Source organism: Sebastes fasciatus, chromosome 6 (genome assembly GCF_043250625.1).
Source record: "Sebastes fasciatus isolate fSebFas1 chromosome 6, fSebFas1.pri, whole genome shotgun sequence".
Taxonomy (NCBI): domain Eukaryota; kingdom Metazoa; phylum Chordata; class Actinopteri; order Perciformes; family Sebastidae; genus Sebastes; species Sebastes fasciatus.
Window position 1 is genome coordinate 33,455,140 of NC_133800.1, and position 14,228 is coordinate 33,469,367.

The window sequence follows — 14,228 nt, forward strand, 5'->3', positions numbered from 1 at the left end:
CCAACTAAACTGAAGGCCTGGTGACAATGACAATAACCCTGAACTTGAAATAGCCATGACAGTGGTATTAGTCTGGCTCACTTTAGATCACAGCCACTGTCTGGGGTTATCTGACATCATGTCTGAGGATTATTTTAGTTACGTAGAGCTGAAGGATATTAATGCCAGTCAGTAACAGTGCCACTGTGCCAAAGCAAATCTAGCTTGAGGGCAGTTCAGGACTTTTTTAAAAGCCCTTTAAGTAATCACCATGGTTGGTAATGTGATTTATCTGATAATCTTCTGGAGGAAATTTGACTGTTGTGTTCTTTCTTATTCCTCCTCATTCAGCGAGATGATGATGATGATGATGATGATGATGATGATGATGAGGAAGAGGACGAGGAGGAGGACGAGGAGAAGAAGAAGAATCAGCAGGCAGCTGGTGGGGCCGATGCTGCTGCTGCTGCTGCTGCTGCCGCCGTGATTGAAGGCCAGGTGTACGTCAACATCTCCCCTCCCGTGGTCGGCCGCGGTGTTATCGGAGCTCCCTCAGGAAGCCGTCCCCGCTCTCGCAGCTACGACCGCAACCTGGACAAGTCTCCGTCCCCTCGGATCGGATCTCTGGAGCGCATGTTGAGCTGCCCCGTCCGGCTCAGCGAGGGCGCCGGCACGACCACGACCCCGCCTCCTCCTCCGCGAGTCACCTCCTTCGCAGAGATCGCAAGAAGCAAACGGAGAAACGGAGGTTCGGGGAGCTCGCCGTCGCAGAAGGCAGCTGCAGATCCGTTCTCCTCCACGTACTCCACCCACTCCCACTCCTCTGTGGATTTCTCTCCCATCCCAGAGCAGCGTGTGGAGGGTGACAGCCACAGCCTGTCACCTGTACCCTTTACCAGATGTTACAGTCAAGGCAGCATCGAGCGACACCTGGAGGGGGCGAGGGAGACCAGGGCCAAGGCTGAAGGTACGTCACCTCTCACTAGATTTATTTATTTATTGGTTTATTTAACAGGAACAGTGCACATTAATAAACATGGCTGTAAATGCACCAGAGTTAGCCAAGAGTGCTATTTTCCATCCCCGAACAGATGTTACGAAGTCACCCTTTATACAAGATGTTACCAGTGTAGCTACAGGGTGGATATAGAAAAGTAGTTCATGCACCACAGATACAACCACCCGTTAAAGATGCTAAATGCGAGACTGGGAGCATTTCTATTGCCTCCACACGACTCTCAACATAGCAACAGCTGAGCTGGCGGCTCGTAGCTAACGGTGCTAACAGTGAAAACAACAGCAACACTGCTGACAGAGATGACAGTGTTAACCTGAGGGGGAAACCGGAGGGTGGGTGCTACGGTTCCGTGACGGCGCCGTCAGTTGGGACGGCGTTATCCTGCTGTAACCACCATATGAGAGCAGTGCAGGGCGGTGGCTTTGTGGCTGCACTGATGATTGATTCACTGAATTTGTCCTTGTGTGGTTGTTGAACATTGCAAACAGCAAAGATAAAGCATATTGATTCTGAGGAAAACTGCAGAATGGAATTTAAAATGAACTTAATATATCAAAATGCTGTTATTCCTTTCCAAAGGTTAACTAAACCTTTTTCTTTACACAGAAAGAAAAAAAACAGTATGTTGAATTAAATTCTTCATTGCATCATTCGGTTGTACACAAACATTCCCATCATAAACGTTTTTATGGGAGTGTTTGTTCCCTTTTTGATCTGTGGTTGTTTGACATGTGTATGGTTTCCTTTCTGATTAGTCGTGCTTCGTGTGTGTGAGAAAATCCCCTTTTATGTATATATGTGCTGAGAGCAGAGTGATGCAGAGTATATGTCCTCAGCTTTAGACGGGATGAAGGGTTGAAGTGGGACAGACGTGCTCTGAATAACAATCAGAGAGAGAGAGAGGAGATAAAGGTGCAGAGAAACCCCCCTCTGAGCTCTACATCAGCATACTGAGCTGCGTGTGTGTCGGCTGTTTTATTCTCATCCAGACAGCCTGTAGGCCCGACTCGTCCCGAAAACAAGGGAAGGTCAAAGGAAGTTACAGACGCTTCTTCTTCATTGTCATTCTGCATGACAAGCATCCAATCATGTTATTGTTTCCCAAAATGAAGAATCGTCTGTGCAATATCACTCAGCAGCTCACAATGTAAAGACCCTGACACACTGTCGGGCCGTCGGTGAGCGTCTGTGGGCCTACTTTTTACAGTGTGTCCCGCAGCGTTGGCTCTAGTCAGCCCTTGTCGGCAGCTTTTCAGGCGTTTGAGCGTGTTGAATTGGCGGCGGAGTCCGTCGGTGAGATAAAGCACTCTGATTGGCTGTTCAGCTTAAGCGAATCAGTGCACGAGAAGAGAAACGTAAGTGAGGAAAGCAAGCAAACAACTATGTATTAAGGGTGCTCCGTTCAGTCGGTCCCCCGATCGTTATCGGACGATATTTGCTCTAAATAGTTTGATCGGTGGTCTCTAAAAAAGGCCGAGCAGAAGAGCCAATCAGATGACGCATCGATTCTGAATTGGTGTTGAGAGTTATTTCATCTCACGCAGCCGCAGAACGTACGTGCTATCTGTCCGTTGGCTGTAGTCTTTGTGGTGTGTTCAAGTGCAACTTTTTGACCAAGACAAAGGCCAAACAGTTGGACTTCACGACCACCAGTTCTTTGATGTCGGTTTGGTGTTTCTTGGCCTTTAAATGCAGCATGGGAACCGGTAGCAGCTTCCATTGTTTCTATGTGAGGAAGTAATTAAAATGCTACACATAGCACCTTTGAAATATCCCGTGGAGTCAGTAAGTGGCAGCAAAACAGTTTTCAGTCATAACAAAGCAGGATAATGTTATTAGGTATTATATTAATATAATTTTATTCCTCAGAGGGAGACAATGAAAAACAACAGTCTATATATATATATATCCAAATATATATATATATATATATATATTTGGAATAAATCGAAGAAGTACTCTGTATAGTTAGGTGTACAATAAATACATAGAAGTTAAATGTGTACATCTTTAAAAGAAGTACTGAGTAATTCAAGTTCATGTATTGATAGATAGAAGATATACTGATTTGGAAAATATATCAGAATCAGAAATACTTTATTGATCCCTGGGGGGGGAAATTGGGACTTTGGGACAGATTACAGTTGATCTTATATAAACATAAAGAAATAGAAATAAAGGAGTATGTAACTTGTAAATAATGTACATAATGCTACAATATATAACACAATATATGTAGAGAAATATAAATAACTAATAAAAGTACAAATAAGAAATGAGAATATAAGAAATATGTACAAATATTTGCCTTAAGACCTACGATGTATAACCACAGTGCAAATAAGTAAATGCAAAATGTTGAGAAGAGGGATCTATTAAGTGTGTTAAATATTAATGCAAGAATGGTATTAAATAAGAATATTTCTTGACATGTACAGTATGAATGCAGTATTAATGACAGAAATAAGAGATATGAATAAATACTGGAAGTAGAGTAGTTAAATATATACAGTAAATAAACAGAAGAAGTACTGTGAGTTGTGTCACAAACAGAAACTCACATGTATTTAATTATTAAGTATCAAAGATGTCACCAACATAAAGATAAAGAACATGTATCCCGAGGAGGAACTGAGAATACAGACATGTACAGGCGAGTCAATGAGTCCATGGGAATATGTGAAGAAGCTGTAAGTGTGAATGTGCCCAGAGGCAGCCTGTGAGGAAGACTGTTGGTTTAAAACACAAAGAAGCAGGGTCATGGTGAATAACACAATATCTTTTAAAGCCTAATTCAATTAGATGAGAGAGCGTTTCCAGCCCATACGTCTCGCTCTCGCCCTTCATCAAGGTCCCAGACACCGATGAAGTCTGGAAAGCCCTCTGACTGTCCATCATATCGCTTAATTAACATTTCTCTCTCTGTTGAGTGCACAATCATTTTATGTGAAAAGACTTTCTTTTTTGCATGGAGGCACTACTGTGATCGGTAGTGAACCGTCACCTTATGAAAGCTCAGTGTCAGCTGCCTGCTGTGTGTGTTTCTGGTTAGATAAACACACACACAGCGAGTGCTTGGAATTCCACTGGAATAATACCAGACAGTCAAAGAGAGACTGAACCAGGAGAGGAATGTCCCAGGGAGCTCCAGCTGTCCCCCTTTTTATACTTTTATACAGGCTGGAGCTCCCAACAGCACTTCAGGAACATTTCAAGAAAGAAAATCTACTTTATACAAATTCATTAGGTAGATAGATTATAATTGGTTTGTGTTCAACACACAGAGCTGACCGTAAACAGGAAAAGAGGCCGTGTGTCACAAACTACAGTAATAACCCCAATTGAGACGCGTATTCTGAATGTGCTGTATACATGTCCAAAGAATGCTCCAAAAACCTGAATGATATCAGCATATCCCACATGTCTTAATGTGCTTAATGCTCCATTAAGAATAAGGCTTCATTTAGAATATCCTAACGTAATATGCTGTTTACATGACCCCTATCAAATTAACAATATGGTCATATTCGTAATAATAGTGGAATATTAATGTGCACGTAAATGTAGTGTTCAAAATCCCGAAAATGTTTTGGTCCTTGGATAATGACAAAATGGATTAATTTTAATGTTTATAAGTCGGCTACTTTTGTTTTTCAAGCTTGGAAAAAAACGTCAGGATGGTTTATTTGTCTGGTATTATTTGTAATTTATACGGCTACTCTGGTTTCTGCCTTTCTCTTTTCTTTATTTTCTAAATGATGGTGTCTTGTAAGCCCTTTTGGGGTGGGCATATTATTTATGCATGACACAATAATAATAATAAAATAAAATAGATCATGTAGTCCATTAGTACGTTTACATGCACCAAATATTCCTACTAAGCTGTTAACATTGTTAATGAAAAATATGTTTTATCAAAGCTTTCCACCAGTGGAGGACACACCCTCCCTCTTTCATTCCTTTAACCTCCTTCTTGAAAAGGTTGTAGTTGCGATATTTGTGCATATCTAAAAACCTTTTGTTACCCAAGTCTTTCATTATGTTTAAAAGTAGGTGTGTTTCTCCTTCCGACCAGAAGAGTGGGCTTTTCTTTTGGACATGCATCTCTGCAAACTGTCGGCTAGTTGGTTTGTGTACAACGCACAGAGCTGGACGTAAACAGGAGAAGAGGCCTTGTGTCACAAACTGCCATTAAAACCCCAATTGAGATGCATATTCTGAATGTGCTGTATACATGTCCAAATAATTCTTCTATCCCATGTCTTAAATGGAAAATGCTCCATTCAAAATAAGGCCTAATTCAGAATATCCAAACAGAATATGCTGTTTACATGACCCGTATCAAATTCAGAATATTGTCATGTTTGGAATAATAGTGGAATATTAGTGTGCATGTAAACATAGTCACTGACTTTTTGGAATAAGGGCAAAAAACTGAATATTTTGTGCATGTAAACGCAGTATGTAATATAGTAAACTAATATAGATATATAACAGTCTGCTGCTGCTGAATGTACAGGTTTTTCTTTCCACAGTGCAGCAGTTCAGCTGCTAGAACAAAAGAGCACTTCCCCACCTGCTTTAAACCGTTTTGTTAGTTGTCTGAAGAGCAGAGAGACGAAGGAAACAATGATAATATGGAAGGCATGGGGGGAGAGATTGATAAAGATGTTTGAGGAAATAGGTCATCTTACACATGCCTCAAAAACATCCTCATCAGTTTCTAACACTGCCTTCATATAGACTGTGATGATTTAAGATTATAATGAGAGGCTGTGCAGCATCTCGGCTCACATATATTATTCATCATGACTTCACTTGAGTCAGCTGCGTTGCTTCACCGCAGCGTTACAGGCCTCTTTAAAAGCCTTTTGCGAAGCAGCTCGCTCGCTAATGATGCTAACATGAAGTGCAGAGCTGGAAAGGAAAAGCCTCGGCTGTGTAATGGATTCATCTAGGAGCCAAAGAGGAGGAAGAGGAGGCGGGGTAGAAGCAGATGGAGAAGGGAGAGAGAGGAGAGGAAAAGAGAGATGGGGAGGAAAATGGCAATTAGAGGGATGACGGAGCAGATAGAGGAGAGACAGAGAGGGAGTGTTTCTGTCCTCCATCCCCAGTGGGAGCTCAGGCCTGCTGGGTGTGTGGTGTTCCTCCCTCCTCCCTCCTCCATCATGTCTCTACAGCAGCTCAACGTCGCCCTCTGTGGCCCAGAGGCTTCACGGCACCCAGCTCAGGTGGCACCGGTGGGCCGGCCTTTTACTGTGACAAACAGCTTGCGCAACACCGTCGACGTCACACACACTTTTCTGTACACCCTGCACAGGATCTCTAGGAACACACACAGTAAAACACACACTCTGATAGTGACTCTGTGGCAGAGAAGAAGTGCAGAAAAAAGGCTTCTCCTCGCTGGTGTCCCTCCTGACGCAGTGCCTCCAGGTTCAGTCTGTCCTCGTGTGTTGTCTCTGAATGTGTGTTTATGAGCCGTGGTGAACTGTGGCATGGTCGTCTGTGATAAGGGCTGGTGAGCTTTGTGACTCATGACTGGGCAGTTTTCTGTTTCTACTTTATTTGAACCTTTATGTTTATACAGTTACGTGCTTAAAGGACAAAGACCTAATCATGATTATTTAATTGACTGGTTCGAGCTTCTGAAGTGTGAGCTGTTTTATATTATTTGTAAAGTGAAGATATCTTTTGGTTTTGGACTGTTGGTTGAAAGTAAGCAATCTGAAGATGTCATCTTGGATTTTGGGAAATTGTGATGCAGGAATTGACTATTTCTGACTTTATATACACTAAATGATTATGATTATGTAATTAATCAAAAATATCAGCAAATTAATCTAAAATTCAAATACTTATGTTGTACCTTTAAATTAAAGGAAGAGTGTGTAACATTTCTGTGTATCTGTTAGCAGAAATGGAATATAATATTCATAACTATGTTTTCATTAGTGTATAATCACCTGAAACTAGGGATGCAACGATTGCAAAATTCTGGACCGATACCAATGTTTAAAATAACTATTTGGCCTATAGCCAATGCTGATACTGCTTTTGTTTATTTTGTCTTTGCTGTTATTTATTCCCCTTTTGTGCCACGAAACAAAAAATTATATCAAAATAAATAAATAACCGAGCTGTTTTAAAGTCATTCAGCATTTCATTACACTGTCTGTGAATGAGCACAAATCAATCAAAGGTCAAAGGTCAAAGGTCAACTTTATATATGAAACAACCTTTAATACAATCCTCTTTCACTTGAAAAATATATTTATTTATTTATTTTAAATAACTGCTTCAAAATCCTTTTAGCTGCTATACAACTACCTACTCAATGAGAAGAATGTTTCAGTACATAGACCAACAAAAATATTTGTTTTGTGTAACAAATATTTCACAAAATATTTGTGTTATTAAATGTAAAAGCGATTAGAAACAGTCCAACATTTAGTTGGACTGACCACAAATAATCAATATAACTTTTAGTGAAATTTATGCAACACAAAAGATAAAAGCGGCCACTGCCATCGGCAAAAGTCATCTTATTTGCTGATAGGCCGATGGCAGTCAACAAAGCAAATATCTGCCAATACCGAGGTTCGGCCGAAACATCGGTGCATCCCTACCTGAAACTAGAAACCATTGAGTTTTAGTTAGCTTAGCATGAGCCCTTCGTATCTATACAGTGAACGGAGTCCGCCATGTTGCTCCTCCATGTTTCTACAGCAGCCCAGAACGGACAAACCAAACACTGGCTCTAGAGAGAGACTTTTCGCATTTTTACATTACCTGAAGGCCACCGTAGTTTTCCGACACGCTCGTGAAACTGTGGTAACGTGAGCCACAGAGGGCAAAACCGTGGTATCGCCAGCCGCCGCCTGACTTGTGTTGCTCCTGAAGTAGTGTTATTATGGTAAGGACGGCTTCTGTGCGAGGGCAAACGGCGTTACCACGGTTTTACACTCTGCGGCTCACGTTACCACAGTCTTGGAAAGGGAGGAGTGAGCGGAGGGGTACTCAGTTGGTTGCAATCTGCAACCACACCACTAAATGCCACCAAATCCTACACACTGTACCTGCGATAAATCCGACCTTCATGAAGGTCATAATGTTCAGTTTTTGGTTAGAGAGGTGATTACAGCTTTGATAGCTTCTATTCTATTTGTTAAACAACAACTAACCAGTTCTTTCTTTTCTCTCCATGTGCCTCCTCCATCTTTTCTCCACCCATGCTGTTCTTCTCGTGCTCCTCCAGGTGGCCTCTCAACTTCCTCAGACAGCCGCCCGGCGGTGGTCCGCTACAGTAAGGACCAGCGGCCCACCACCCTCCCCATCCAGCCCTTCACCTTCCACCACCAGTTCGCCTCCAAACCCCCGCAGCCCAAACCTCTGCTGCCCCGGCTCACGGGCTACGTCTCTGGGATGCAGGCCCGCTCCAGCTCCGGCTCCGGCTCCGGTTCCGGTTCTGGCTCTGGCTCTGGCTCTGGCTCTGGAGGTGCGGTAGGGGAGGACAGTGAAGATGCAGCTGAAAATGTACACAGGTACCAGGGGACTCTGGCTGCAGCAGCCCCTCCACCTGGATCAGTTCGACCCTCGCCTCTCGGGAGCTACTCCCCGGTGCGGCTGCAGGGGGCGCACAGCTCTGGTACCTGCTCAACCTGCACCCCGAGCCCTCAGCCGTCACACAGCCTCTCCTGCCCGCTCTCAGCAGGCCTCGGCCCCCTGCACACCCCACCGACAGGGAAGCAGGGATCGGGTTCAGCACCGCTACCGACTACCCCTCCACCTCCATCCCTGGGGGCCAAGAGAGGCACGGTGCCGCCAATGCTGCCGGCGGTGCAGGGACACTGTTTCCATCGTGGAGCTCTGCCCAGTTTACCAGCTCTCAACAGCGACATGCTGAGCCCGCTGGGCTGTGAGAACTCTGGGAATCATGTGGAGGGAAACACAGGATCCGGAGCCAGGACACATAATGGTAGGTTCTAGAGGAATTCTAGTGTTATTATTCAGAGGTTGTTCTCATGAGAAATGGTGCTGCTCTTAAAGAAAATAAAGGTTCAAATCGTAGCAACATTGATGTTAAGAGAAGCCTGCATTAGTTGCATGGCTTGATAATAAGATAATTAAAAATACAACAACTTTCAACATACATGCTTTGTGTACAGATCATAGACTGTATATAAAGATGGACGTTATGACAGCTCCCCAGAAATGAAGCCAAAACATCTGGATCGCCCCCTGCTGGCTGGCTGCAGTATAGCTCATAAATCTCACCTCCTCCATGTTAGCGGACGGGACATGGGCCAAAAAGATTGTTTCTGTCATTTTAGGTAGTTCTCATTTAATTAGTTATTTGATGGTATGAAAAGGGGGCGAGACATCATGATTGGCAGCTGTGATTCTCTCTCGCTAGCGAGCTGCGTCCGTGTTCGGTTCGCTATTGGTTGGGGCGGGTGACCTCGGTACCGCGGCTCCACCAACCGATCACTACTGCGCAGACTCTGGCTCCAAATGGCGTCAAAATCTCCAGATGGCAGCTCCCGTATGCGGGATATTTTGGTTCACTTCTGTACAGTGGGAGGAAGTGGAGACGCGTCGTCCATCTTTATATACAGTCTATTGTACACATAATGGGATGGATCACACAGCAACACAAAAAGGATCATTTTAGATGGAAATCCCCAAATCACATGCTTAAATAAAATATGAGAGCTCATGAAACCGTTTTGAAATGTTCAAGTCATTTGTTGTTCTAAAGATGAAGTTAAAGATGCAAAACACACAATCACCATTTTTTAAAAGCAAACGAGGTAAATGACCATTTTTGTTGTCCGTTATATACCACAGTGTTTTTATCTCTTAAACCACTTGGACATGGAGCATATTATGTACTCCACATTGTTGAAAATGACCTCATAAGTTCCAATACACAGTACTTTTGCCACTGGATTCTACTACACACGACTTTTTCTTTCAACTTTATGACTACGGCCATCTTTCCTGTGTTGTTCTTCTTTGTCACTGTTCTTCACGTTTGCTCTCTTGCAACTATCGGTCTTTCGATGACAGTCAGCATGTAAACATTAAAAGGAACTAGTCTGAGATTAGTAAACTCTCACAGCACAAGTATTTGTACATGGGCAATTGCTTTGAAATCACTTGTTGTGCTGCACTTGATGGAAAGTTTCAGCCCTCACTCATCCACACCAGCCTTGTTAGTGTCTTACTGCTTTGATAAGACAACAGACGGCTGCCCTGGGTTTCAGTTATGTGAAAGTTATTAAAGGGATAGTTTAGGTGTTTTAAAGTGGGGTTGTATGAGGTGCTTCTCCATAGTCAGTGTATTACCAACAGTAGATGGAGTTTGGAGAAACAGACAGGAGTACCAGCACGGCAGCAAGGTGGCAAGGTGGCTAAAATGTGTTTTGCTGCTGTCTCTGACCACAGCAGTGTGTTGCTTTGCTCCCGTGCTGGTACTCCTGTCTGTTTCTCCAACTTTGGGATGTACTGACCGTCATCTACTGTAGGTAATACTCTGACTTTGGATCAGTACCTCATACAACCCCACTTCAAAACATCCAAACTATCCCTTTAAGTTCCGTGTAATTCAGTGTTGATGTACTCTTTGAAAGCAGCTCAGCTCTTGTACGTTCTTACTGTTGTCTTTTTCTCTTTCTTCTCTCCCTTCCTGCATGGACTTAAATCTTCTCCTTCATCTTTTCCTCTTGCCCTTCTTCTTCTTCTTTTGCTTTTCTCCCATATATTTCTTTCATCCATCTCCTCAATAATCCATCCTTAAACCCGACCACCAACCCCTCGATCACGACCCCAAAACCTCCCCCTCAGCACACCACCTCTCCCCCCAGGCTCTCAAATGGAGGGAGTACCGTCGTCGAAACCCTCTGGGCTTGGAGAGGCTCTCGGGGAGCCACTCTTCTGCAGGATCAGGCTCCCTCTCTGGTAACCCGGAACCCAGACGGGGCGGGGGACCACGACCTGCCAGACGGAACGTGTTTGATTTCCCTTCGGTCCCCTCCGGCCACGCGCTGGGACGGCTCAACGGTGCTCATGATTTTACTGACAGTGTTGGAAGCAATGCAGGATTATGACGATACTTGAAAAGTAGACTTGGATACTTGTATCTTAGTAGTATTTTAAGGTGCAAAGAATGCATTAGCTGATGGTAAAGTCACTGAAAAGGGTTCCTTGGAGGTGTTCCTCAAAGTCTCGCCTAAAGTTATATATTTTAATGATCCCTAACGGCGTCTAATGCTTTTAAAAGTGGTAATGTGTGTTTATATGTGTGTCTGATCACCTGTGTGTGTTTGTGTGTCTCAGCAGTGGGCCAATCAACCAAGCTGCAGCAGATCTACAGCGACTTCCTGCCGGACTACTTCTCCATGACCGAGAAGCCTCCGGAGGAGTTCTGCCTCTCCCCCGATGCGTCAACGTCCTCTTCCTCCTCCTCTTCCTCACAGTCCCACATCTCTGTGGACCTGATGCAGAAGAGAGGTGAGGCTCTGTGTGTGTGTGCATGATTGACAGTGGCAGTGGGAATCAGCGAGAAGTCTCTAAATATTTAATTGTATCTAACTGTACTCCGTTTTTCTTGGAGCTCATTGCATCTGTTCACTGCTGTCTGTGAGAACTGATGCAGTTTATTGGTCTCTTTTTGACCACATGAACATTTCCAGGAACCTTTTTAGGAACTCAGGAACACTTTTTTTCCCCCGTGTTTTAAGTCTCACTTTCCACCTCTGAGTGTCTAATTTTTGGCCTTTCCATTCAAGCATCACTCAGTCATGCAACAGTGAATCATAAACAAGATCACAATGACTTTGTGTTGCTGTCCTGTCGCCTGCAGAGGTTGTATCTCAAACAAACAAATCCATTAAGGAGAGTTGTTTGTCATGATTTAGTTCCAGACTCTCTGCATCTCTTTGGGGTCATGACTCAGTCTTAATTTTGGCAGCTATTTTAGATTTATTCTTAGTTTTAGTCACATTTCAGTCATTTTTATCCTTCATATTTTCAGTCTAGTTTTAGTCGACGACCACTCAGAATGTTTTAGTCTAGTTTTAGACTGGCGCGTTGTGTATGTTCGTGTTTGAGACAGAGAGAGTGACAGAGAGAGGGGAAAAGAAGGTGGAAAGTCACAAAAATAAAGACAGATTTGGTAAAAAAAAACAAATTTTAAATTACATTTTAATCTAGTTTTTTGTCAACGATATTGCATGTTTGATATCGTCACCGTTAGTGTTTAATGACGGCGTCTCATCATCGTCTCGTGTCATGGAAATAAAGGTTGTTGACGAACATATTTCGCCATAGTTTTCGTTAATGATATCAACTCTGTCTTGACTCCAAACAGCCTTTAATGTCCTTTCTAATATTCAGAAAAGCCTTCAACAGAATAGCACCTCTGTTGCATACAGTATACTGTATGTCTTATTATGTTTGTGTTGATAAATATAAGTCATGGTTTGTACTGTGAGCCACAAAAGGTCAAAAAACTTATACAATACTGCTGCACCGCAGACAGAATCAGATAAAAATCTAATTTTGGAAAATCACATTTCCAGAGCCGGCAGTGCTGTTGACAAGCAGAACAGAGGGTGAAATGATGGCGTTGAAAGGTGCTTAAATCAAGTGCCTCTCACTGCAGAAAGGCTGCTTGACAGCGAGGAGGGTAATTCAAGGCCTCTTGAGGCAGCAGGTTGTCATATAATGAGCCGGGAGATCATCCATCAGCTGGATCATCCAGGTTTACCTTCCTGTAGTGTACTTGAGCAAGACCCCCAGGGACAGATTTATGGATTTATGTCATATATATTACGATTTATAGGTAAATCTAAAATACTGTTTGCTCAGTAGTAGTTGGATTGTAGTCTTTGTAAATGTTTTCTTTTCATTGAGATTTCGACATCGGTGCATTTTGTCCTACATCTGAGCAGACTGATGGCAGACAAATCCCTACAAGACAGTCCCAGCTGATCATTGCACAACGAGTTGCTGCCGTAGTAAATCAAACAATGATTTCATGCAGATTGCAAACACAAAGACAGTGAAGGACACAGCAACATTTGTGCTAAATTTGGATTTTAATGCCTCTCACTTCCCTGAAACGGAGGGCAAAACAGATAAACCAAATCATGGATTTAGTAGAATATTACAAAGAAGAACAGTGACGTTCGTTGTAAAGACTTGTAGCTTTAAAGGATACTCCTCCTTTATTCTTTCCTCCCTTCACTCTTTCAGGTTTGGTGAAAGCCGTGAACACAGCAGTGGATCTGATCGTGGCACACTTCGGCACCAGTCGAGACCCGGATGTAAAGGTAAGAGGTTTATGGTGGATCTGATTGATGACTGTTAATACACCGTTCCTCTCAAGATAAAGGGCTGGTTCAAGCTCACACAGCAAGATTTAGAGGCAACACTAGCCTTTGCACAAAAACGTATTAATACTGCCGCAGTGTAGTAAAGTACAAAAGATCATAAAACCTTTCAGTTGGTAAATTACATTAGTTTCACACTCACTCAGATGGCGCCGTCTGTTTTCTCTCGCCGTTCAATTCATGCGACAGCAGTGATTAAGTTCATAAAGTCTTAATTCAATCTTCATTCTTAAAATTATTTTTTAGGTAGTAGGTCAGTAGGTAACGTTGGAGAAACCTGTAAGAGTAGTAGATTTAGATTTTTTTCTTTTTTTGTCAGAGCATTTGATTTATTGATTGCTGTCGGGATGTAATGAGAATTTCAACAAATATAACAAACAAATGTTTCTAAACTACATGACCCACCCTAGCTTTATTTAATAAGCCATGGAACCACCACCACTAATATTTTCAGACATTTTAATGGGTCCCTTGTGACTCTTCCCTTCGTCAGTGGCTTCAACCAGGAAACTGAATATCTGGCACATAATGTGTTTTTATTTACACAGAGCTGATAAGACTATTGTCAATAAACCAGGCTGCAGATCAGTCTAATCCAGAGAACAAAAGGAGCAGGCAAATACAGCCTATCACCAGTCATTTAATGATTGGAAACTTGAGCCAACAGATAATATATTTACCTTCTGTTTTAATATTTATTTTAATAAATAGTTTACTTATGTACACAGACAAGCATCTTTGGCAAAAAAAAAGGGACCAGAAGTTTTGCGTCATTCTGCATCTTTGATCCCACACTCTCTGGTTTGCTTCACTTTCGTTTCCTCTATGTTTCT

General features: G+C 42.8%; 1 protein-coding gene across 5 annotated transcripts in view; it reads left to right on the forward strand.

Moving 5' to 3' along the window:
- rusc2 (RUN and SH3 domain containing 2) overlaps positions 1-14,228 on the forward strand; it is a 45,350-nt gene that overhangs the window by 24,053 nt on the left and 7,069 nt on the right. For 2 of the 5 annotated variants that reach the window (XM_074639424.1, XM_074639422.1), the window contains exons 3-7: positions 331-946; positions 8,256-8,975; positions 10,847-11,062; positions 11,339-11,512; positions 13,259-13,335. In XM_074639424.1, the coding sequence (XP_074495525.1) occupies positions 331-946; positions 8,256-8,975; positions 10,847-11,062; positions 11,339-11,512; positions 13,259-13,335 (1,803 nt within the window). The remainder of the gene's footprint in view (positions 1-330; positions 947-8,255; positions 8,976-10,846; positions 11,063-11,338; positions 11,513-13,258; positions 13,336-14,228) is intronic. The other 3 variants (XM_074639423.1, XM_074639425.1, XM_074639426.1) reach the window with 3 other exon arrangements.